Source organism: Mustela erminea, chromosome 7 (genome assembly GCF_009829155.1).
Source record: "Mustela erminea isolate mMusErm1 chromosome 7, mMusErm1.Pri, whole genome shotgun sequence".
Lineage (NCBI taxonomy): Eukaryota > Metazoa > Chordata > Mammalia > Carnivora > Mustelidae > Mustela > Mustela erminea.
The window spans coordinates 18,273,052-18,296,782 of NC_045620.1; the positions used below are offsets into that span (position 1 = coordinate 18,273,052).

Genomic DNA, 23,731 nt, shown 5'->3' on the forward strand with positions numbered 1-23,731 from the left:
AAAGTGCAGCTAGATGAGCCATCCATCCATTTAGTTTCTTACGCTGATAACACATTATTTTAATTACTCAAGCTTTAACATATGTTTTCCTGTCAGGTAAAGCACGTTCTTCTAAATAGCTGTTTTAGGACTTGTAAGCTGCTTTTTTCCCCTTCCAGAGGAATTTCAGATTCAGCTTGTCAAATTGCATTAAAAAATCCTCAAACATTTTAAAATAAAATTTTAAAATTTTATAATATAATATAAAAATTTATATTATATTTATAATATAATATAAAATTATATTATTAGCAATTCTGCAAACATTTTTAAAAGTTTTTTTTAAGATTTTATTTATTTATTTGACAGACAGAGATCACAAGTAGGCAGAGAGGCAGGCAGAGAGAGAGGAGGAAGCAGGCTCCCTGCTGAGCAAAGAGCCCGATGTGGGGCTCGATCCCAGGACCCTGGGATCATGACCCGAGCCGAAAGCAGAGACTTTAACCCACTGAGCCACCCAGATGCCCCAAACATTTTTAAATAAAATTTTCAAACATATAGAAAAACTTAAATTATTTTTAGTGAACATCCATATACTCACCACCTAGATTTTACTATTAACAAATATTTACAATATTTGCTCTACCTGGTAGCATTTTGATTGTGATTGTGATTGTAATTGTACTGAGTTTAGAGATTAACCTAGAGAGAGGACTGATAGCTACACAATTCTTAATCTTTGCCTCTAGGAATATGCTGTTCTTCTCCCTTTATTTAGCTCTTCTTTTTTTGTTCTTACTGAAGTTTTGTAGTGATTAACATGTAGATTTTGCACATCTTACAAAGGTTTATTCTGAGATCTTTTCCACATATGGTTGCTAATGTGAGTGGGCTCTTCTCCCCACCCCCACCCCCCATTTCCTTCCCTAATTGATTATTTTCGGCATATGGAAAACTTTGTGATAACTGTGTGTGTTACAGATGTGTCTTATCATATTACCCCATCCTTTACTAGTTACAATGATTTTTTAGATTTTCTCGCTAGCTAGTCTCCTCATATGCAAATAAAACCAATTTGTCTTCTCTCTTTCTCTCTCTCTCTCTCTCTCTTGTTTTACCACATGTCTCTCACATTTTAAGAAATCATATTTTACTGTTTAGGATCCCATTACAATATTAAGTAATGATAGTGGGAATTCTTAGCTTGTTCCTGACTTGACTATTTCACTATTAGGTATAATGTTTTGGGGGTTTCTGGTAGAAATTCTTTATGTAGGAACATTTCCTTCTTTTTTCCCCTCATTTCCTTTATTTGCTAAATCTTTTCAAGAAGGCAAGTTTAGACTGGAACGGCACTTTAGACCAGTTGGACCTGAGGGGCATACACAGAACACTCAACAGCAACAGAACATGCACCTTCTTCTCAAGAGTACCTGGGAGTTCCTCTGCGATAGATCACATAGTAGGATACAAAACAAAGCCTTAGCAAATTGAAGAAGATTTGAGATTTTACCAAGTGTCTTTTCCAAACACAATGATATGAAGCAAGAAAAATAGCAGAAACTGGGAAATCCACAAATAGTTGGAAATGGAACAATATACTCTTGAATGAGCAATGGATCAAAGAAGAAATCACAAGGGAAATTAGAAAATATCTTGAAATAAATGAAAAAAAAATACCCAAACTTATAGATGCAGCAAAGGCAGTATTAAGAGAGTCATTTACAGTCATAAATGTCTACATTTAAAAAAAAAGGAAGATCTCAAATTGACAACCTAACAATATACCTCAAGGAACTAGAAAAAGAAGAACAAAATAAACCCAAAGTTAGCAGGAAGAGAGTAACAAAGATTAAAGCAAAAACAAAATACAGGGGACGCCTGGGTGGCTCAGTTGGTTAAGCAGCTGCCTTCGGCTCAGGTCATGATCCTAGCGTCCTGGGATCGAGTCCCACATCGGGCTCCTTGCTCAGCAGGGAGCCTGCTTCTCCCTCTGCTTCTGCCTGCCATTCTGTCTGCCTGTGCTCGCTCTCTCCCTCCCTCTCTCTGATAAATAAATAAAATCTTTAAAAAAATAAAATAAAATACAGAATAGAAACACAATAGAAAAAATTCAATGAAAGAGTTCTTTTTTTAAAAAGATCAACAGAATTCACACACCCTTAAAAAAAATCAGCACACTCTTAGCCAGACTAAGAAAAAAAGAGACGAGACCCAATAGCAAAAATCAGAAATAAAGAGAAGAGAGTACCACCGATGCCACAAAAATAAAAAGGCCCATAGGAGACCATTATGAACAATCATATGCCAACACATTCAATAGGCTAGAAGAAATGGATACATTCCAGGAAACATACGACCTACCAAGATTAAATCATGAAGAAATTAAAAATCTGGTCAGACTTATAACTAGTAAGGAGATTGAATCAGTAATCAGAAAACTCCCAACAAAGAGAAGCCCAGTATCAGACAGCTTCAGTGGAGATTTCTATCACAGATTTAAAAAATAATTAACACCAAACCTTCTCAAACTCCTCCAAAAATTGAAGAGAAGGGAACACTTGACTTTTATGAGGTCAGCATTACCCTGATCCTAAAACCAAAAATACTACATGAAAGCTATTGATCATCTTCCTGATGACTATTGATATGAAAGTGCTGAACAAAATATTAGTAAATCAAATTCAATAGCACATTTAAAGGATTATGATGTACCATAAGCAAGTGGGATTATTCCTGGAATGCAAGGATGGTTCTGCATATGAAAATCAGTGTAATACACCACATTAACAGATTGAGGGATCAGAACCATATGATCATCTCAATTGATGCAGAAAAAGCACTTGATAAGAGTAGACATCCTTTTGGGGTGCCTGGGTGGCTCACTGCGTTAAGTTTCTGCCTTTGACTCGGGTCATGATCCCAGGGTCCTGGGACTGAGTCTTGCTCAGTGGGGAGCCTGCTTCTCCTCCTCTCTCTGCCATGCCCCCTGCTGGTGCTCTCTGGTTCTCTCTTTATTTGTCAAATAAATAAATAAAATCTTAAAAAAAAAAAGATTAGACATAATTTCATGATAACACTCAACAAATTAGGAAGGTAATTACCCACAGCTAACATGCTTAATGATGAAAAACTGAAAGCTTTTCCTTTAAGATCAGGAGCTGCCCATCTCACCACTGCCATTTCAACATACTACTGGAAATCTTAGCAGAGCAATTAGTCAAAAAAATAAAAATCTTCCAAGGAAGAAGTCACATTATCTCTGTTCACAGATGACAGGATCATATATGTAGAAAACCATGTAAAAATTCCACAAAAATAAATGGCAGAACAAAAGAATTCAACAAAGTTGAAAGACATGAAATCAACCTGCAAAAATCAGTTGTCTTTCTGTATACTAACAGTGAAAAATCCAAATAGGAAAACAGTCTCATTTACAACAGCATCAAAAGAATAGAATTAACTTAATTAAGGAGTCAAAAAACTTGTACACTAAAACCTATAAAACAGTGCCTGACAAGATTAAAGACATAATGAAAAGGAACACATCTCATGTTTATGGATTAGAAGAATTAATATTGTTAAAATGCCCATACTGCTCAAAGCCATCTATAGATTCGATGCAATTTCTGTTAAAATTCCTAATTGCTTTTTTTTTTTTTTCAGAAATGGGGGGAAAAATCCTAAAATTCATATGGAATTTCAAAGGACCCTAAATAGCCAGAACAATCTTGAGAAAGGAAAGCAAAGCTAGAGGCCTAATGCTTCCTGTTTTCAAAATATATTAGAAAGCTGCAGTGAGCAAAATGGTATGGTACTGGCATAAAGATGGCTATCGACCTATGCGACAGAATAGAGAGCCTAGAAGTAAACTCTTGCATATATGGGTGAGTGATTCCCAACAAGTGTGCCAAGGCTACACAATGGAGAAAGAATAGGCCCTTCAACAAATGGTATAGGAAAAACTGGATCTCATATGCAAAAGAATGAAGTTGGACCATTATGTCACACCGCATTCAAAAATTAATTCAAAATAAAGACCTAAATGTACAAGCTGGAACTATAAAACTTCAAGAAGAAAAACAAGGGAAAAGCTTCATGGTATTGATTTGGTGATGATTTCTTGGATATGACATGAAAAGCACACGCAACAAAAGCAAAAGGCGAATGGGACTACATCAAACTTAAAAACTTCTGTACCTCAAAGGAAACAGCAGAATGATAAAGTGACCTATGCAATAGGAGGAAAATTTATAAACCATGCATCTGAGGAGGAGTAGTATCTAGGGTATCTAAAGAATTCCTACAACACAATTGAAAAATTGTTTTTGATTGTATTTTGATTGTGACTCTGATTATGTTCACTGATTGAAAAATGAACAAAGAACTTGAATAGATATTTCTTCAAAGAAGCTGTACAAATGGCCAAGTATATGAAAAGATGCTCAGCATCACTGATCCTTAGGGAGGCGCAGATCAAACCATGTGAGGCATCAACTCATACCCGTTAAAATGGCCACCATCAAACAACTCCCAGGGGGCGCCTGGGTGGCTCAGTGGGTTAAAGCCTCTGCCTTCGGCTCCAGTCATGATCCCAGGTTCCTGGGATCGAGACCCGCATCGGGCTCTCTGCTCAGTGGGGAGCCTGCTTCCTCCTCTCTCCTCTCTCTCTGCCTGCCTCTCTGCCTGCTTGTGATCCCTCTCTGTCAAATAAATAAACAAAAATGTAAAACAAAACAAAACAAAATCCTCCTAAACAAACAGAAAATAGCAAATGTTGGTAACGGTGTGGAGAAATCCATTGCAGTGAGAATGTAAAATGGTGTAACTGCTATGGAAAGTATTATGAAGGCTTCTTAGAAAATCAAAAATAGGATTACTGCATGTCCAGCAAACCTCCTTCAGGGTATGTATTCCAAAGTAACAAATGCATGGGCTTGAAGAGGTATTTGTATAACCATGTTCACAGCAGCGTTATGCACAACAGGCAAAACATGGAAGCGACCTAAATAATCTTCAAAATATGAACGGATAAAGAGAATGTAGTATACATGTACGATGGAATGTTATTCAGCCTTAAAAAGGAAGGAAATCCTGTCAATTAGTATAACATGGATGAAGTTGGAGGACATTACGCCCAGTGAAATAAGCCAGGCACACACAGACAGATACTGCGTGCTTCTAAGTTGTTGGACTCACAGAAGCAGAAAGTAGAACGGTGGTTGCCAGGAGTTAGGGAGAGCAAAAAGGGGGCCCGTTGTTGTTCGTGGGTGTACAGTTTCCGTTTTGCAGATGAAGAGAATTCTTGAGATCGGTTGCACAAGAAAGTGCATAAAGTTAACTCTACTGTATTATACTTAAAAGTAGTTGAGATGGTAAATTTTATATTACATGGTTTCACCACAAGAAAAAATTGAGGGTATAATTTTTATTAAATGCTGTTTTAGTTTTCCTCCTTTATTAATGAAGATCTTTTTTTTTTTTTTTTCAGAAATTTCCTAATATTGGGGCACCTGGGTGGCTTAGTTGGTTAAGTGTCTGCCTTTTGCTTGGGTCATGACCTCAGGGTCCTGCAATCGAGCCCCACGTCGGGCTCCCTGCTCGGCCCAGAGCCTGCTTCTCCCTTTTCCCGCCCCATCCTGCTTCTGTGTGCGCTCTCTTTCTGTCAAAAAAATAAATAAATCTTTTTGAATAGTTTAAAAGAAGGGAGAGAGAAATTTCCTAATATTTAAGACACTCTTGCAATCTCCCTATAAACCACAGCTTCATTTGTGACAGATGAGCCATTTTCCTTAATATAGAGAGGACTCCCTACAGTGCTAAGCAAAGTAAACCAGAGAAAGACAAATACCGTATGATTTCACTCATATGTGGAATGTAAGGTACAAAACAGAGGGGGAAAAAAGGCAAACCAAAAAACGGACTCTTAACCTATAGAGAACAAAGTGATGGCTACCAGAGGGGTTGAGTCCCATGTGGAATTGTTGAATCATTGTATTGTAACCTGGAACTAATGTTAAGGGCACTGTATGCTAACCATAGTGGAACTAAAAAAATAGACGGTGGACTTGCAAAATCCCATGGAAAAGTAGACAAAAAAAATAATTTATTACAAAATGTCAGTGATAAGTGAAAAGATTTTCAACCATGCCTATAAAGAAATGCAAGTTAGAACCATAGTGACCAGTTCTTTATGTACCAAATTAGCAAAGACTAGAAATAGTAACAATACGCAGTGGCAGTGAGGGCACTCTCGTTCTGCGGTGGTGAGAGTGAAAATCATCATGTGTTTGGAGGCAGACAGAGAGAGAGAGCGAGTGAGCGAGAGCACGCGAGCCCGCACACAAGCAGGGGGAGCAGCAGAGGGAGAGGGAGAAGCTCTCTGCTCCGGGCTGAGCAGAGAGCCCGATGTGGGGCTTGATCGCAGGACCCTGAGATCATGACCCAAGTGAAAGGCAAATGCTTAACTGACAAGCCTCCCAGGAGCCCCAGGGACATTTGTATTTTCCTAACAATATTTTACTAGTCAGAAATTCTTGTTTTGTTTTGCTTTTGTTTAAGTGGGCTCCACGGAAGCCCAATGCGGGGCCTGGACTTATGACACTATTAAGTCACAGCTAAGCTTTACCAACTGAACCACCCTGGCACCCCCTGGTCACAAATTCTTGTAAGAAATTCAGAATTTTAGAAATTCTCAAAGGCACAAAAGTATATGCAGGGAAAGTTATTGAGCCATTGCTTGTAATAGTTTAAAAACTAGAGAAATGCAAATGTCTATTAACAGCTAGATTGGTGAAGTAAATTAGGATGCACCCATAAATTAGAACATTGTTTAAAAGAGTGAGATATACTGTAGACTCTAACACTCTTCCCATTGTCGTGGGAGGAAAATCAGCAGAATGAAGGGTAAAAATACAACTCTATTTTTCGTGTGTTAAAAAAGTGGTTATACTCTCTCCTAATGATGAGTTGAGCCCTGCCACTCGATGGGAAAATCAGCAGAACCTATAGGATCTTACTTGGAATTGACATTCTCTATTGAAATTTTGTTCCTGTTTATTTTTAAATTTTCTTTTTGTTTCACTGGAAAGATGATGCTCAGTTTTAAACACTAAAAGTGTACAAGTTGCTTTGTTACAATAAAACTAAATGTGTACACATACACACACACAAAAGTGGTTATAGTAATCTGTGCCTAGAAATTATTTGAAGTAATGGACACTAGCTATCTTTGGAGTGAGTAGGGCAGAATTTCACTTTTCTTCATTGTTTCTGAGAGAGAAAGAAATTTTTTTTTAAAGATTTTTTATTTATTTGACAGACAGAGATCACAAGTAGGCAGAGAGGCAGGCAGAGAGAGGGGGAAGCAGGCTCCCCGTTGAGCAGAGAGCCTGATGCGGGGCTCGATCCCAGGACCCCGGGACCACGACCTGAGCCAAAAGCAGAGGCTCCAACCCACTGAGCACCCAGGCGCCCGAGAAAGAAATTTCTACAGAAAGAGCATAATTTGAAAGAGGAAGTAAAAAGGATAAATTTCAATGTAAATTTATATTGCTAACATTTTTTTTTTAAAGGGAATGCTACCTGCAAGTTTTTGTGTTGGAGTGAGTTGAGATTTACATGTGGTTTATTATATCGCATGACCAACTTCTAAATATGTTTCATGGCTTTTTTTTTTTTTTTAACTTGACAGAGATTACAAGTAGGCAGAGAGGCAGGCAGAGAGAGAGAGAGGAGGAAGCAGGCTCCCTGTTGAGCAGAGAGCCCAATGCGGGGCTCGATTCCAGGACCCTGGGATCATGACCTGAGCCGAAGGCAGAGGCTTTAACCCACTGAGCCACCCAGGCGCCCCTGTTTCATGGCTTTTTAAAAAAGAATATGAAGTTGGAGGACTGTGAGTGTCACTATTAAAGTCGCAGGAGACAGCCCAGTCCTCAGTGTAGCCTAGGAAGCCTTAGGGGCCCCCCACAGTCATGCACCATCAATAAACTATTCTGTACCCCCAGAATAGGAAGTTGATTATCGTAGAATATTCAACTCTTCCCGTATCTGTCAAACTAGCCTCCAGTAGGAGTCACATACTCTGCCTTCAGTGTTGTCTACTTGATCTTTCAAAACCACAGCATCATGTCACAGTCTCTCACTGTGGTTAGGTTTCTGTGGCTCTGTCAGCCGCTCTCATGATTCCTGTTCTTACTGATGAGTTGTGGGCTGTTCCGGAGTGCTGCAGCCGGACCTGGTGAGAGTCTGCTGAGCCTCGCGTATCTAAACATTTCAGTCATCTTGTCCAGCTTACTGTCCTCCTAGTTCTTTCCTCAGAATTAAAAAAAGACAAAAAAAAAAAGTTATATTTAAGAATTTGACCTATAAACTCATACTTTGTCAAGCCCCGCGTAAGTTAGTGAATTGATCGACTGTCTCTCAGTTCCCAAAGACACATTTTTTTAAAGTTACATGCTTTTGTTCTCATTTTGTTAAAATTACTAGACAGGAATTTTTATGACAGAGTGTGGAAGAGATTATATAAAGAATGATGAGGGACGCCTGGGTGGCTCAGTGGGTTAAGCGTCTGCCTTCAGCTGAGGTCATGATCCCAGAGTCCTGGGATCGAGCCCCACATCAGGCTCCATGCTCAGCAGGGAGCCTGCTTCTCCCTCTGCCTGCTGCTCCCCCTGCTTGTGTGCTTGCTCTCTGACAAATAAATAGATAAAATCTTAAAAAAAAAAAAAAAAAACCTGTTTAAAAAAAAATGATGAACATGTAGTTGTCATCTGGACCTTCTCCGTAAATCTTCGGCAGCATAAAACCTTGCACGTATATCAGCCCCCGTCACTCAGGGCTTGATTTAGGAAACTGTGTTTCCACATGGTCATTAAGATCTCCTTAGTCAGAGCTGCTCCACGAATGTCTTCTGGATGAATGGTTTTCTGAATAATTGGGGCTTTACCCTTTAAGTACCTATTCTATTGGATACCCTTTTAAAAGTGTATGACAGGGGCGCCTGGGTGGCTCACTGGGTTAAAGCCTCTGCCTTCAGCTCAGGTCATGATCCCAGGGTCCTGCAATCGAGTCCCGCATTGGGCTCTCTGCTCCGCAGGGAGCCTGCTTCTTCCTCCTCTCTCTCTGCCTGCCTCTCTGCTTACTTGTGATCACTGTCTGTCAAATAAACAAATAAAATCTTAAAAAAATTAAACTAAACTAAGGTGTATGACAAACTTACCTAAATGGGTAATGTTGTTAAAAAGAGTCCCATGGTAAGCATCCAGGTGGTAAGTAGTTGGGTGTTCCCTGAAGAATTCTTTCAACTTTGTCGAATGTTTGAAAATTTTCCTAATAAATATTGAGGGGGGAAAGATCACTTTGGAAAGTCCTGTGGCCCTCGTTTCAACAGCCTTGCGGTTACTCAGCTCAGCGGGTGGAGCAGCTGCGGTTCGCATGTTTCCATCCGTGTAGTAGCACGCGATGGCACCTCAGCCCTCCGCCAGATGGACGGACCTGGCTTGGTTCGTGCGTCCGCCTGCCAGCGCACACGGAGGTGGCTTCTACCTCTTAGCCATTATTATGAAGTCATGCGTATCTGTGCACAGTGTTTGTGTGAATCTATTGTTACTTCTTCTGTGTGTATACGTAGCACTGGACTTACTGGGTCTTACGGTAACTCTTCATTTCACTTCTCGAAGAACTGCCGAACTGATTCACAGAGCGGCTCTGCCAATTTACAGGCATCTCACCGGCCACAGAGGAAGGCTCCAATCTCACCCCGGCCTCACCTGTGCCTGTTGTTATCTGTCATCGTGATGAAAGCCATCCTGGTGGGTGTGGCCGGGCAGCAGGCCGGGAAAGGCCACAGAGGGGGGCCCGGCTCCTGTGGGTCACCAGACACCCCCTCTCCCCCCATTTCACACACTGCAGCTGACTTTGGCCTCTGGGCCTGACTTGGGAGAGGCAGAGGCGGCGTCTTGTTCTCATGTGTGGGAAGGCTATGAAAAGAAAAACCCTTGTTGGCCCAAACATTTAAACAAGAATTACACTAGATGTTTTGTTCTCGCTCTGACATGGTCAGAATTAATTTGGAGATCGAAAAAAGGATTATTTTATTGTTATTGTTGTTGCTTGGTTTTTGAATCTGAGTTACTTAATACAAGAATACAGAGGGAAATACAAAACAAAACACATGTCTTAAGTCTATTAAATGGTACTGGAACCTCCCCAGGTCATACTTCAGGGCCCTACTTTGTTGGTGTGTGGGGGCTCCACATTCAGGCTGCTGGGGAACTTCTTGAGAAAAGGGCCCTGTGATAGAAGGCGAGCTGCAGGGTTCGTCTGCGTGTCTGGAAGTACACAGCCAGAGCCTAAGAGATCATGAGTGTTTTTTTTTCTTCCTCCTTAGGTTTAATAGGAAAAACTTGCTTTCTGCAAACAACTGAGAAAACTGCCCTTGGAAACTGTTTCTTTGGTCCATATGGAGCAGCTGAAACGTATTACGCTGTGAGGCCCTTGACGGGACAGGCGCTTACCCCTGGTCAGCCAGTGTGATTGTCGCCATGGCTAGCAAGAGGAAGTCCACCACCCCGTGCATGATCCCTGTGAAGACCGTGGTGCTACAGGACACCAGCACGGAGGCCCAGCCCGCCGAGGCTTTACCGGAAGGACCCCAGCAGGAGCTGCCCCCCGAGGCGCCTGCCAGCAGCAGCGAGGCTGCCCCGACATCCAGCAGCACTGATGGCCCCGCCCTGGCCAACGGGCACCGGGGCACGCTGGACGGCTATTCGTTTTCCTGCAAATACTGTGATTTCAGATCCCAGGACATAACTCAGTTTGTGGGACATATGAACTCAGAGCACGCAGACTTTAATAAGGATCCAACTTTTGTATGCACTGAATGCAGTTTTCTGGCAAAAACTCCTGAGGGCCTTTCTCTGCACAATGCCAAGTGTCACTCGGGAGAAGCCAGCTTTGTGTGGAATGTGGCCAAGCCAGACAATCACGTGGTCGTGGAGCAGAGCGTCCCCGAGAGCACCTGTGCTCCTGACGTACCGAGTGAGCCCAACGCCGAAGGGACTGACGGACAGGCCGAAATCATCATTACCAAAACTCCAATCATGAAGATAATGAAAGGCAAAGCTGAAGCCAAAAAAATTCATACGCTCAAGGAGAACATGTCCAGTCAGCCTGTGGGTGACACGGCCTTACCAAACCCACCAGCGGGGGAGACCGAGGCGAAGGAGGGGGACCACCCCTTTGTCAATGGGGCAGTCCCGGTCAATCAGCCGGCCCCCAGCTCGGCCAAAGGGCCACATGCAGCCAACGGGCCCCTGCTGGGAGCGGTGCCGGTCCTGCCGGCCGGCATAGCGCAGTTCCTCCCCCTGCAGCAGCCGCCCCCCGTGCACGCCCAGCACCACGGGCACCAGCCGCTGCCCACGTCCAAGTCCCTCCCCAAGGTGATGATCCCCCTGAGCAGCATTCCCACCTACAATGCGGCCATGGACTCCAACAGCTTTCTGAAGAACTCGTTCCATAAGTTCCCCTACCCGACCAAAGCGGAGCTCTGCTATCTGACCGTGGTCACCAAGTACCCGGAAGAGCAGCTCAAGATCTGGTTCACAGCCCAGAGGCTGAAGCAGGGCATCAGCTGGTCCCCCGAGGAGATTGAGGATGCCCGGAAGAAGATGTTCAACACGGTCATTCAGTCTGTTCCCCAGCCCACGATCACCGTCCTCAACACGCCCCTGGTCGCCAACGCCGGCGGCGTCCAGCACCTCATCCAGGCCGCCCTCCCGGGTCACGTGGTGGGGCAGCCGGAGGGCACAGCGGGCGGCTTGCTGGTCACGCAGCCGCTGATGGCCAACGGGCTGCAGGCGCCCAGCTCGTCCCTGCCGCCCGCCGTCACGTCGGTGCCCAAGCAGCCCCCCGCGGCGCCCATCAACACGGTGTGCTCCAACACGGCGTCGGCGGTGAAGGTGGTCAACGCGGCCCAGTCGCTGCTCACGGCGTGCCCCAGCATCACCTCACAAGCCTTCCTGGACGCCAGCATCTACAAGAACAAGAAGTCTCACGAGCAGCTGTCCGCCCTGAAGGGAAGCTTCTGTCGGAACCAGTTCCCAGGGCAGAGCGAGGTGGAGCACCTGACCAAAGTGACCGGCCTCAGCACCAGGGAGGTGCGCAAGTGGTTCAGCGACCGCAGGTACCACTGCCGGAACCTGAAGGGCTCCAGGGCCGTGCTGCCCGGCGACCCTGGTGCCATCGTCATCGACCCCGGGCCCGAGGCGCCCTTCTCTCCGGCGGTGGCCAAGGCCCCCGAGGGGCCCTGCGTCCCGCCAGCCGCCACCCTGGCAGCACCCCCTTCCGCCAGACGCCAGGCCTGGCACCAGACCCCCGATTTCACCCCAACCAAGTACAAGGAGCGAGCCCCAGAGCAGCTCAGAGCCCTGGAGAGCAGTTTTGCACAAAACCCCCTTCCTCCTGACGAGGAGCTGGACCGCCTGAGGACTGAAACCAAGATGACCCGGAGAGAGATCGACAGCTGGTTCTCGGAGAGGCGGAAGAGAGTGAGCGCCGAGGACCCCAGGAGGGCCGACGAGGGCCCCGGCCCGGATGAGGAGGCGGTGGCGGCTGCTGAGGACGAGGCGGGAGAAGGGGAGCTGGTGGGGGACCTGAGGGTCCCCGGCGAAGACGGCTCCCTGGAAGGGCTTGGCAGCCACTCCCTGGCAGAGCGCAAGGTCAGCCCCATCAAAATCAACCTCAAGAACCTGCGGGTCACGGAGGCCAACGGCAGGAGCGAGCTCCCGGGGCCAGGTGCCTGCAAGCCCGAAGAGGATGGGCCCGGCAAGCCTGCCGAGCAGCCCCCCGGCAAGGCGAGCTGCAAGAAGACGGCCCAGCAGCGGCACCTGCTGCGCCAGCTCTTCGTGCAGACGCGGTGGCCCAGCACCCAGGACTATGACGCCATCACGGCCCAGACCGGCCTGCCGAGGCCCGAGGTGGTGCGCTGGTTCGGGGACAGCAGGTACGCCCTGAAGAACGGCCAGCTCAAGTGGTACGAAGACTATAAGCGGGGCAACTTCCCTCCAGGGCTGCTGGTCATCGCCCCTAGCAACCGGGAGCTGCTGCAGGACTACTACGGGACGCACAAGACGCTGCGGGAGGAGGACCTGCAGAGCCTCTGCGACCAGACCCAGATGAGCTCCCAGCAGGTCAAGCAGTGGTTTGCAGAGAAGATGGGCGAGGACACCCGGGCTGTGGCGGACACGGGCGGCGAGGACCAGGGCGCGCGTGAGCCTGCAGCCGTGCACAAAGGGACGGGCGACGCGTATGCGGAGGTGTCGGAAAACAGTGAGTCGTGGGAGCCCGGCGCCCCTGAGGCCAGCTCGGAGCCCTTTGACACCCGTAGTCCCCAGGCTGGACTTCAGCTGGGTAAGGAGCCCTCGGGGTCCGGGGCCATCCGCTGGGGGGAGGGCGGGGCTCCTGACAGGCCACGGGGGTGGCTGCTGTTCCTAAGCTCCCTGGCAGCGGGACCAAGTGGCCGGCTGCTTCAGGGGGCACCTGGCAGCAGAAGCCATTAGAGTGTGATGGAATATGACCTACAGTGTGATGTGTTTCCTCTGTCGTTAGGGGAAGGAACACAGTGGGCCTGTAAGTGTGCAAGCTTTTCTAGACATTTCCTAACAGTGGGAGAGTAGGTCAAAGCACCCTCAGAGTCAGACGGAACCACAGCCCCCCGCGTGTAAGGAAAGAGGAACAGGACTGTTGAAATTCAAGTCAGGATGGCGAGCAGAAGGAAAGGGGCTCAGATTGCCCTCAGATGTGGGAAGTGCTTTAACGGTGAAAGCCCTGTAATTTGCATTTGTTGCTCTTTCTGATTTGGAGAAATGGAAAATCATCTTCCCTCTTAGACATCTGTGGAATCAAAAGCTTGAGTTTTGTTCCTCCGTTTCTCTGGATCGTATCCCTGGTATTAGCTTGAAAGAAAACTTTAGAAGTTACCAAAGATAGTTTTGAAGCCCCAGAGAAGTCACTTTGGCAGTATCAGGTCCTGAACCCCGGGCTCCCACCTCCCCTTCCCCTCCCCATCGTTGGGGGTTTGTCTCCGTAGAAGCCTCATCACAGGATGGCCAGCAGCCGTGGAAACGAGCAAGTGTCTGGATTCTCAGATTCTCCGATCTGGGGTCCTTCAGAAGTTGGTTCCGGGTCCGATATTTCCAGACTTGGCCTTGTTTTCCTCAGGCCCCCATGAGTCAGCGAGGCCTTCACAGGCAGCGGTGGGCTCCAGGAAACAGGACTGGCTTCGCGGGGCTGGTTGCCTGGGGCACCTTCTCCAGCACTGGGCACCCTGGCTTGCTGGCAACTAGAACAATCTAGATTCTTTAAATTAAAATTTCACTGAAGTATATTTTGGGGGTAGCTGGAAATAGGGTGGTGGTTACAAACCTTGTGAATGTATTTAAAGCCATTTAACCCTACATTCAAAAATGATTCAAATGATAGCTTTTATGTCGTGTATGTTTTATCACAATTAGAAAAGCTAACCGGGAGGTGGGAAGAGTGGGTTTGAGTCACAAGGACTGCCGTCCCCTGCCCCTGCTCCTGAATCCACCGCTAGGCCAAGTGTGGTGTCCCCGGTTGGGACAGAGCAGGCGTGGCACTGTGGCCGCCTCCTCTTCTGTCTGAAGCACATAACCCTTGGCTTCAGGAAGGGCTTGTCCGTGTGTCTGTGCTTGGTTTCTCCACCACCAGCCTCTGTGCACGGGCCATGTCGGCGAGCGTCCGGGACCGTGGGCCTCTGCAGCACCCAGCGGCGGCCCGGGCTTCGGGGGCGCCAGTTGGCGGGGGGCTCTGCGGGCCCCTCGGGCTGCGGGACGGGCGGGCGGCAGGTGGGAGGGCGCGGCCCCTGTCCCGGCTGCCGGGAGGTGGGGGCCGGTCCAGGTGGCGGCCACTGTGGAGGTGACAGGCCTGTGTTTTCTCCTCAGAAACAGACTGAATGGGAACTGCTCACTCTGAAGGACTGGCCCGTCCGGGACGCCGCCTGCCACGGGGAAGGGCTCACCCCGCCTCCTCGGCCACACGCCGCTCCCATGCCCGCTGCCGCTGCCGGGCTAGCCCGGAGCTTCTGGAGGCCTCGCCGCCTGCCCAGAGCCTGCCGCCGCCGCCCAGTGCGCCCGGGGAGAGCAGAGCGCTTGTCAGTCCTTCCTCGCACCATGTAGGACCTTTCCTTTGCCTTCCAGTGGATAAAATAGTTCAGAGTTTATATTCATAGACACGGAATCAAGTTTTTAACCTATAAATCCGCCTATCCACATTTAATAAAACATCCGATTACGAACGCTTTCGTCACGTAGAAAGCTGGGTTAGCCAGCAGCGCGGTGTCTCCCTCATCTCTGCAGGCGCGGAAGCCGCGCGTCCCCTGCACGTGCAGAGCAGAGCCGGCGGAAGCCCTGGGTGCCCCCGCGCTCCTCAGGAAGGCGGTGTCCGCCCACGCGGCTGCCCGAGGGGGTCTTGCCCTGCCCTGCCCTGGGGGCGACACAGCGGGCGCCGGCCACCTGCTAGTGCTCGCTCCCCGGCTCGGAAGCCGTTCCAGCCACACTGCTTGTTCGTGGGAGTTTGAATCATGGACCAGAACTTTTCAGTTATCAGCATTTGTTGTCAAGTCCGATGTACTGACCGCTGTGCCCACGTTTTTATTGTTGTTTTTCAGTCTAGATGTTCTGAGAGTGAGAGGAAAACTGAGGAAAGGAGCAGGTAGGGCCGAACGCAGAAGTGCATGGCCCCAGCGTGCGGCTCTGGCCGCTGTGGTTGTCGGAGCCCTTGACCCCCACTCCCTTCAAGGCCGCCAGCAGTCTGGGAAGGAAGACCTGCGCTCGGCTGGGAGTAAGAGCGAACGCTCTGGGATCTGGGGAGCCAGGAGCTGTCAGAGCGGGGGTGGTCCTCAGCACGGAGACCTGCAGATGGGGGGTCCTGGCCGGACACCCAGGGTGCTTGTGGCCCCCCGCACCGAGGGCCTGGCTGCGTGCTGGGCATCACTGGACAGGCCCTTGTGAGGATTTTTCTTAAGTTCTGCATTTATATTCCCAGATTTGGAAACAAGATCTTCTTTAGCCTAATTCTCAAACCATTTTTTTAATTGAGAAAAATCACAGGAAAAGGTGCTTTTGAAACACTGGGCAACTTGCTTACAAAGCTGTACTACTTGGTAAATCTCTATTTCCCCCAACTGGCTGTTCTGAGAGCAGCGGGCGATGTCCCCGACAGCTCTACTCGCCTGCCAGAGACCACCTGCTTCCCTAAGCCTGTGAGCTTCCCCAAGGCCCTGTGAGTATGCTCCTCCTGGGCCCAGGCTGGGGGCAGCACAAAGCGGCCCCAGAGACAGAGGGCAGGGGTTTCAGGCACCACAGGCCGGCGGGAGGGTAGGCGCGGTCTTTCTCCCTGACCCTACCCAGAACTGAACAGGGTGCGGCCCCTTGCTGGCTTGGCTCCAAGGACGAAGATGGTGGTGGCACCTTCTGCCTTCCAGGAGACGGCTTTCTCCGGACACCAGAAGCCCTTGAGCCCCTGCTCTTCTAAAGCGTCTTCTCCCGCTCTCCCAGGCCCAGTAGGGACCACCTCTGAGTTGTTTCAAACATGATGTACGAATACTTGGCAAGTTCCGCACCCTGTGTTTGTGTCCTTTTCATTTGAGTGTGAAGCTCTTTAGCCCCAAAGACCTTGTGGCAGAATTGCCCGTGGTGAGTGATTGCCTTTCTTCAGAGAACAGACACCTGGAATTTTTCCTTTAGGGTTTATGTGCGGTTTATGTACATGCAGATTAATTTATATATACACATAGATATAGTACAGATGCTCATTCGATACTTGTAAAATGTCCACCTGAGGTATATACCTGAGGTTGCTCCCGGCACGTGGCTGCTGGGGAAAGGAGCCTGTGTCGGAGGGAATGCCAGGCCCAAGGTGCCACTGCGGCGGCCCAGCCGGAAACCATCTGAGTGTTGGCGACACCGGCCTGCCGGCCTCCCTCTGAGCCCCCCACTGGCTAGAGGGCTTTAAAGAGAATTTTCTCAGTTATTTAACTAGTGTTCATATTTCATTTACAACCCAAACAGCAACACAAAAAATAAATTTCGTGGTGGACAAGTTCACGCAGGACATAGCGACCAGACTCAGCACCAGCCTGTCTCTAGAAGGTGGAGAAGCTGCAGGCCTACCCGCCTGGGCGTGTGCTCCCCACAGCTCTTAGCCCTGCCCATGAATGGCAAGACGGCCCAGGTAAGGCCCCCAGCAGCCTAGAGAGGCCCACCCCCTTGCTCTGGGCTTAGACCGGAGCAAATAGTGGGTTGGAGCCTCACGGTCGCAAGAATCATGGTCACCGGTGATGGCGAGTGAGACGGCTGGTCAGCGAGCCGGTGCCCAGGGCTCTGGGTGCTCAGGGAATACTGCTCACCCAGCACGGAGACCCACGCAGGCCTGGAGGGTGGTGGCGGGGGCTTGGGGGGAGTGTGGGACCTCAGCAGGCAGCCTTGTGTCCCGTCACAGGACAGGTCACCGTGGTTTTGCATGCTGTCGAAGCGTGTCTGTGATGTCGCCTCTGGCAGAAGGCGGTCTGTGGGCTGCAGAGTTGAGACATGGGGTTAGTCCCCCCTGAAGAAAAGCCTGTTGTATACGGTGACTCCTCTTTCTCCTCTGTATGCACGTGGCCTCGTCACAGATAGTAAACATTTCAGTGTTTCTTGTCTCCTGTGTCTGGCACATGTTTGGTTTGTTATATATTTTACCTGGGGTTGTAGATGCAGTTGTAGTAGATGAAACCGGATCATCATGTGATCAAGGAAATCTGGATTTATGATACATAGACCTTGCATATTTTGTTACTTATTTTAACTCGACTATGAGAGAGCTTTTTGATTTGAGAGGAGAGTTGTACTGTTCAGGAGTCGCGCGTTCCTGAAACAGAGTGCCCTGCTCGGATGGCCCTTGGCATTTGGGGTTTGGTAGCGCCACGTGACTTGGAGCTCCTGGCCTCGCCAGGTGACTGGCGGCTGTCCCGGTGGACCACAGTGCCCCGAGCGAGCACCGAGCAGAGGCCCTGCTCCCTGTTCTCCAGAAGCATGGGTGTGGGAGCCGGGCAGTGTGGGCTGGTAGCTTGTCCGCTCCCCTGTGCACGGACGGTGGCGTCCCAGCTGGCCGTGGGGGCTGTCCCACCAGGGAGTTCCAGCATCTTTTCCAGGCTAAGATGTGGCTCTTCATCCTGCTCAGTCGGTGGCGCAGTGACAGGTCCTATGTCCCCTTCTTCCCCGCTCTGGCCCTGGGACATCTGTGCCAGGCTGCCTTCCATGGAGGCTGGGCGCTCGGGCTCTCCCCACCTCCTCCCGCAGCTCCCAGCTGGGCTGCCTGGTCCCCGGCCGCGTTGCCTCTGGTCTTCCTGTTCCCTTCCCCGACTGCAACCCTTGCGCCGCAGCATCCTCGTCTGTGTAAACACCACGGCTGCAGTGCAGAAAGGCGCTTTGTAGGAGAGGAGAACCGGCCAACAAGAAAGCGTGAAACCAAACCAAACCTGGAATTTTTAAATTTTTATTTATTTTTTTTAATCAAACCTGGAATTTGGGCTTTTTCTAATTTTTCTCCCCCTTTCCTTGCTCAGAGTTTATCTGGGGCAGGTTATTGGTTTGACCCACCTTTTGTATTAGGTTTAATTATCCTTAATTTTCCCTTATCCCACTGACAGACGAGGCTCAGTCGAATGCCGGGGAAGACCCTGGAGGTGGCTGAGGGTCCACAGGACCAGCTTCTAGGCCGGAGCCAGCAGTCCCTGGCCTGGGACGCTGGCAGGCTGGGCTCGCCTCACTCCCGTCTGGAGTCCCATGTCCGGGTCTCCTGACTCTGCTTCCTTTTTCTCTTTCCTGAGGAGCACAGGCCCGCCCAGCCTTCCTGCCCAGACCTGGGGGGGCCATCTCTGCGTGCCTGGGGGAGCCCAAGCCTTCTTCCGAGCAGGCCCCGCTCCCGGCCTGGCTTCAGTCTGAGGGAACCAGCACGCTCCTTCTCTGGCCGTTTGCAACAGCCAAGTGGTGTGGCGCCAGGGCTGGGGAGGCTGGAGGCAGCTTCTCAGCCAAGTGACGGGTTTTGACTTAGGCCGAGTGACCGCGGAGGGACGACTGCGGGTGCGCCTTGGCTGGCTACCCAGCCCAGCTCTGCGTCCAGAAGGGACGGAGAGGCCTCGGTGGGAGTTGGTTTCTGCCCCAGCCTGTGTGGTGTTCCTGGCACTGGGTCGTCCCGGGCGGGGGCTTCTCTGAGTGGACCCAGCAAGGGCATGCAGGGGGGCAGGTAGAGCGCTCAGAGCATTTGGTCCTAGGGGTGATCCGGAGCCTGCTTTTCCTGTTTCTCAGTCCTGAGTGACTTCTCAAGACTGGCCACCAACCTGGACACTCCTCTGAACGGGCCCCCCCCAGGCCTTCCCCAGACGGGAGACTGGACAGCCTGGTTCCGGCAGGAAGCAGCCATTCTGTCTGCAGAGGCCCCAAGCAGGGGCGGAAACCCGCGGGCCCGGCAGGCCCAGCTGGCCCCGGTCATCACACGGACATGGGGGACAGCAAGCACCTGCCGCCTTGATTTGTAAAAACACTGTCTTTTGGTTGGCAGGACCGCCAGGATCCACCAAAAACACATGAGTCCTGCTTTGCTGTCTCCAGCCCCGAGGCTTCTGCTGCCCTCAGAGCCTGGCCCTTGTGGCTGCTCAGGCTGGAGCCAGAGGGAGGAGCGAGCACAGTGCGCAGGGCTTTTCAGGGGTGGTCATCTTCCCTTCTGCTGGGTGTCTTTCCCGCGGCCCGCGGGGGACGGGGCAAACCAGGGCGCCCGAGAGTCTGCAAGCCACCAGCCGTTAGCGCCTCCTCCTCCTCCGGAGCCCAGCTCTGCCGCAGACGCCCGCGCACCGGAGCGCTTGCGTGTTAGTGGCGTTTCTCGGTGCTGCCCTAGGACTGTTCTTCGTTCCCATGCTAAGTGGGGGACTTGGAAGTATTTCCAGTATTCGGCTGGAGCCTTAGGTGAATTGTCCAGGGTAGAGGCTGTTTGGAGTCACTGGAGGTAGAAAGCTGCAAGCGTGTGGTCGTTCCCAAGGGTCAGACCCCAGAGTAGATCCGCTGGCGGAAAGTGAGAATCGCCGCTCGTGGTAGCTGTTCTGTTACTTGTGTTTAAGGAGAGAGACTGTCACTCGTCCTTGGGTCCTGCCCACACAGCGGTCTCCTTCTGGCAGTTTGCTCGAGATGCTGGCTGGGCGGGAGCCCCAGGCTGAGGGGCGCCGGCTGGAGGGGGCCCAGGGAGCCCGGGTGAGCGCCAGGGGACGGCGTGCCCCGAGTAGAGGCGTTCCTGCGGCACTTCTGGGCACGCGCGCCGCTCGGCTGTCAGGAGGACGGGACCGGCCGTAATTGTTACAACGAAGAAAACACACCAACCTTTCTCTCTCCCCTGCCGGCCATCGTTCATTGGAAGTTTGCTGAGCACAGTCTCGGGGGAAGTCAGGGAGGTTGCCACAGCTGCAGTTCCTTCCCGACGGTCCTGAGTCCTGCTGGTTTTCTGCCGCCCACTTACCTTCTGGTCTTCGGTGCCACGGGAAGGCCGGGAGTGGCTGGTGGGCAGTTTGCCCCGGTGCGCCTCTTGTCGCCCAGAGACGCCTGAAAGACGGGATCCTCTTGGTGCTAAGAAGCAACTGCCCTGTTTGTCCAGAGGCAAATGGAAACTTCACCGAACTATACTAGAGGGTCCCAACCCCCTGCGGCCCCAGGTGTGGCACCAAACCGAGGGGCATACTCTGCGGGTCAGGCCTGGGGATGGGAGTTCTTTACCCCGGGGTAAGAGTTTTAACAGAAAGACAAAACTTGCCTTTGGACCGTGGCTGTGCCGAGGCGGTGGAGTGGGCTGCCCTCTCTGGGCTGAATCTCCAGGCCTCATGAGGTCCCCCGTGGGGATGCTGCTATTTCTAAGATGCAAATTGCACATTTCCTAGATTTTGTATCTGTGGATTTGGATGAAGGGAGCAGGGCCAAACTGCTTATACAATTTGATATGGGCCGAAATGGTACTTCAAATCTTTTGATTGTTCCTAAATAAAAACATAAATACATTTCCCATCTGCTGAGTTTATTTTGTGGCGGAGCCTGGAAAACTAAGAACACTTGATATCTGCTGATTTATTTAGTAGACGAGCCTGACCTTAAACGTGGCTGGATGAGCAGGGCCGTTCGCCTTGGCCCACTTCAGAGGAAAGTCCCACTCGGCATCTCCCACGTTGCTGTGTCCACACAACTGGCTTCCACATGACGGAACCGTGATGTTTTTAGAAATTACACCACATAGACAAAGGCAGATGAATCAGAGCTGGAGTCCTCAGGTGTCTGGTGAGAGGATGCTGGCAAGTCCTTTTCTTTCCCCCTTCCCCATGAGAATGGCCAGAAGCAGAGCTCGTTGTGTTTGCTAGGGAGGGGCTGGTGAACCTGCGTAAGGACTCAGGGCCTAGAAGGAAAGTGAGAAGCCTCATTCCTGGAGTCCGAGCGATTGCATCTTGTTGGGGGTGACTCTGAGGGCCTGTGACGGGAGGAAGAGCGCCCACAAGTCATATCCCCGGGAGCAGAGACATAGGAAGGTAGTTCCTGTCCCAGGTGGACACCAGGGTCTGTCCCTGGAGAGTGTGTGTGTCCCTGGTGTGTCCCTGCTGGAGACTTGGCCCTGTGGAGGCCAACTTAAGCCTTGAAAAGCAGCTTTGTGCCGAATGTAAAGCAAGTCTGTGAGAGCCGGACCAACCTGGTGTGAAGCCCTGAAGCCAGTCAGCCGAAGCCCCCGGGTCTGTGCAGGCTCAGGCGGTGGCTTCTTGGAACACAGCTGTGGACAGAGTTGGCAGCAGAAGTCTGCGGGGCGGTGCGGGGTGGGGGGGTGGGGCGGGTGCCTTGAGCTTCGGCGGGGCCTCCGTGCAGTGGGCTCCGGGCAGGAAATAGAAGCCCTGCCTGACTCCCGGGCACGAGTCCCCTGGGGGTTCTCACAGGAACACCCAAGGATTGTCAGGCTGAGACAGAGCTTGAGCTCTTGAACTGAAATGTGAGGCAGGACCTTATTTTGTTCCGTGAACTAGTTTGGTGGGATAACCTGATACTGCTTGAACTGGTTTCTCCCCTCAAAAGAACAGCAGTGGTGAGAGATGACGGGCTCAAACGGAAAGATGAGTGAGTTTCGAACCAGCCCCGGCCTTCAGGTGTTGTTCAGGATGTGCCGGTTGGGGGGTAGGGGTGGGGGGGTTGTCCTCTGCTCGTGACCCCAGATCCTTGGGAACGGCCCTGGCCTCAGCGGGGTGGTGCTGTGTGTGCGTGCCCACTGGCTGGGAAGTCCAGGCCTGCCGCTCCGAGTCCCTCTCTTCGTCCCTGCTGTGCCAGCCGGCCAGGACTAGTTCCTGCTGGAGACTGTGAGAGAGGGGACCCTGCAGGGAACCCTCCACGGCTTGCCTTTGCCCTTGGTACCACGGACTTCCTCCTCCTGGCCGTTTTTTTGTTTGGGCAGAGGACACCCCCCAAAAAACAAACTGGTGAGTCTCAACTCTGACTACTCATTGGGTTTACCTGGGCAGCTTTTGGAAAATAGCTCTTTGAGCTCTGGGCACCGGCATTTTCAGAAGCTTCCCAGGTGATGCCTAACCCAGTGCGGGGGAGGCAGTGCCAGCCCAAGCTTCCCGCTGCAGGGACAGGGCCTGCACGCACGGTGAGGCCGCTACCCACCACAGGCCCAGACCGTCAGGCTTCACCAAGTGTCTCCCTTTGCCCCACCTGCTTGGGGGGCCTCCCGGGGCAATCAGTGAGGTTAGGTCTGCCTGGAGGAAATGAAGGTGAAACTGATCTGTGCCTCATGTTTTCTGCCAGGATGAAAGATCAAGACATTGGCCATGAAAGGCAAAGGCAGTGTTGCAGGGAAGGTGGGTGGGTGGCAGGGGACAGGCATGCCTCAGGTCTGTGAAACCACTGCAAGGACTTCAGAGCTGTTCCTCCCCAAGTCACACTCTAGAAAGACAGTTGTTCAGTAAATGAACATGTTCTGATTAAAATAAAAATGGTCAGTACCAATAAGCCAAGCCTGCCCTGTGATGACAGACAGCTCCTGATGAAAAGACCAGCACAGAACCTCTTTCTTCATAGATTAAAGCTCTCTCCTGGCCACAAGAACATGGAGTGGGAAAACATGGCTCGGGTAAGTCCAGGTTAACTCCCACCCACCACCTTGTCTGTGAGAAAAGGACCATCCTGAGTAGGCCAGAGCAGCTCTAGAAGAAAGCCAGGGGGCCACCAAGAACCTGAGCGGTAGGAGCCCTGATACTGATTGTCAAACCTTCTCAGTGGGCAAGAAATATTCTAAACTATCCCAGTTCTCCAGGTGGGTGGTTCTCGGAAGGACCTACAGTGAACCAGGACTGGCCCCCAATCTGTGAGCTTGGGAACTGTTAGGTCTTTGTGGTCTGACTTGTCAGACAGCAAAGGGATGCTTGGAATCTCCGACTCTTCATCAGCCTTGGACTTGGCTTAAAAATCTTGGTATCTCCACACTTCGTGTGGTATGTGAATTACCACACGGGGGTATACTAATTTCCATTTTAAGGAACAACTAATTACACTTACCTGCATCTTTTCAGTGACAGATCTGTTCAGACTCCCTGGGCTGACTTTTTAGGCCTGTCACCACCCATCCACCAGGCAGGCAACTGTGTGTATGTGCGTCATTTCTGATCTACACCGGCACAGAC

The 23,731-nt window shown here is 50.5% G+C and overlaps 1 protein-coding gene across 7 annotated transcripts in view; it reads left to right on the top strand.

Moving 5' to 3' along the window:
• The window catches only part of ZHX3 (zinc fingers and homeoboxes 3), a 132,990-nt gene extending 111,914 nt beyond the window's left edge, over window positions 1-21,076 (top strand). For 6 of the 7 annotated variants that reach the window (XM_032350653.1, XM_032350655.1, XM_032350651.1 and 3 more), the window contains 2 exons: window positions 10,370-13,389; window positions 14,943-21,076. In XM_032350653.1, the coding sequence (XP_032206544.1) occupies window positions 10,524-13,389; window positions 14,943-14,953 (2,877 nt within the window). In that variant the 5' untranslated portion in view covers window positions 10,370-10,523 and the 3' untranslated portion in view covers window positions 14,954-21,076. The remainder of the gene's footprint in view (window positions 1-10,369; window positions 13,390-14,942) is intronic. The other variant, XR_004287480.1, reaches the window with a different exon arrangement.
• Window positions 21,077-23,731: the final 2,655 nt, after the last annotated feature.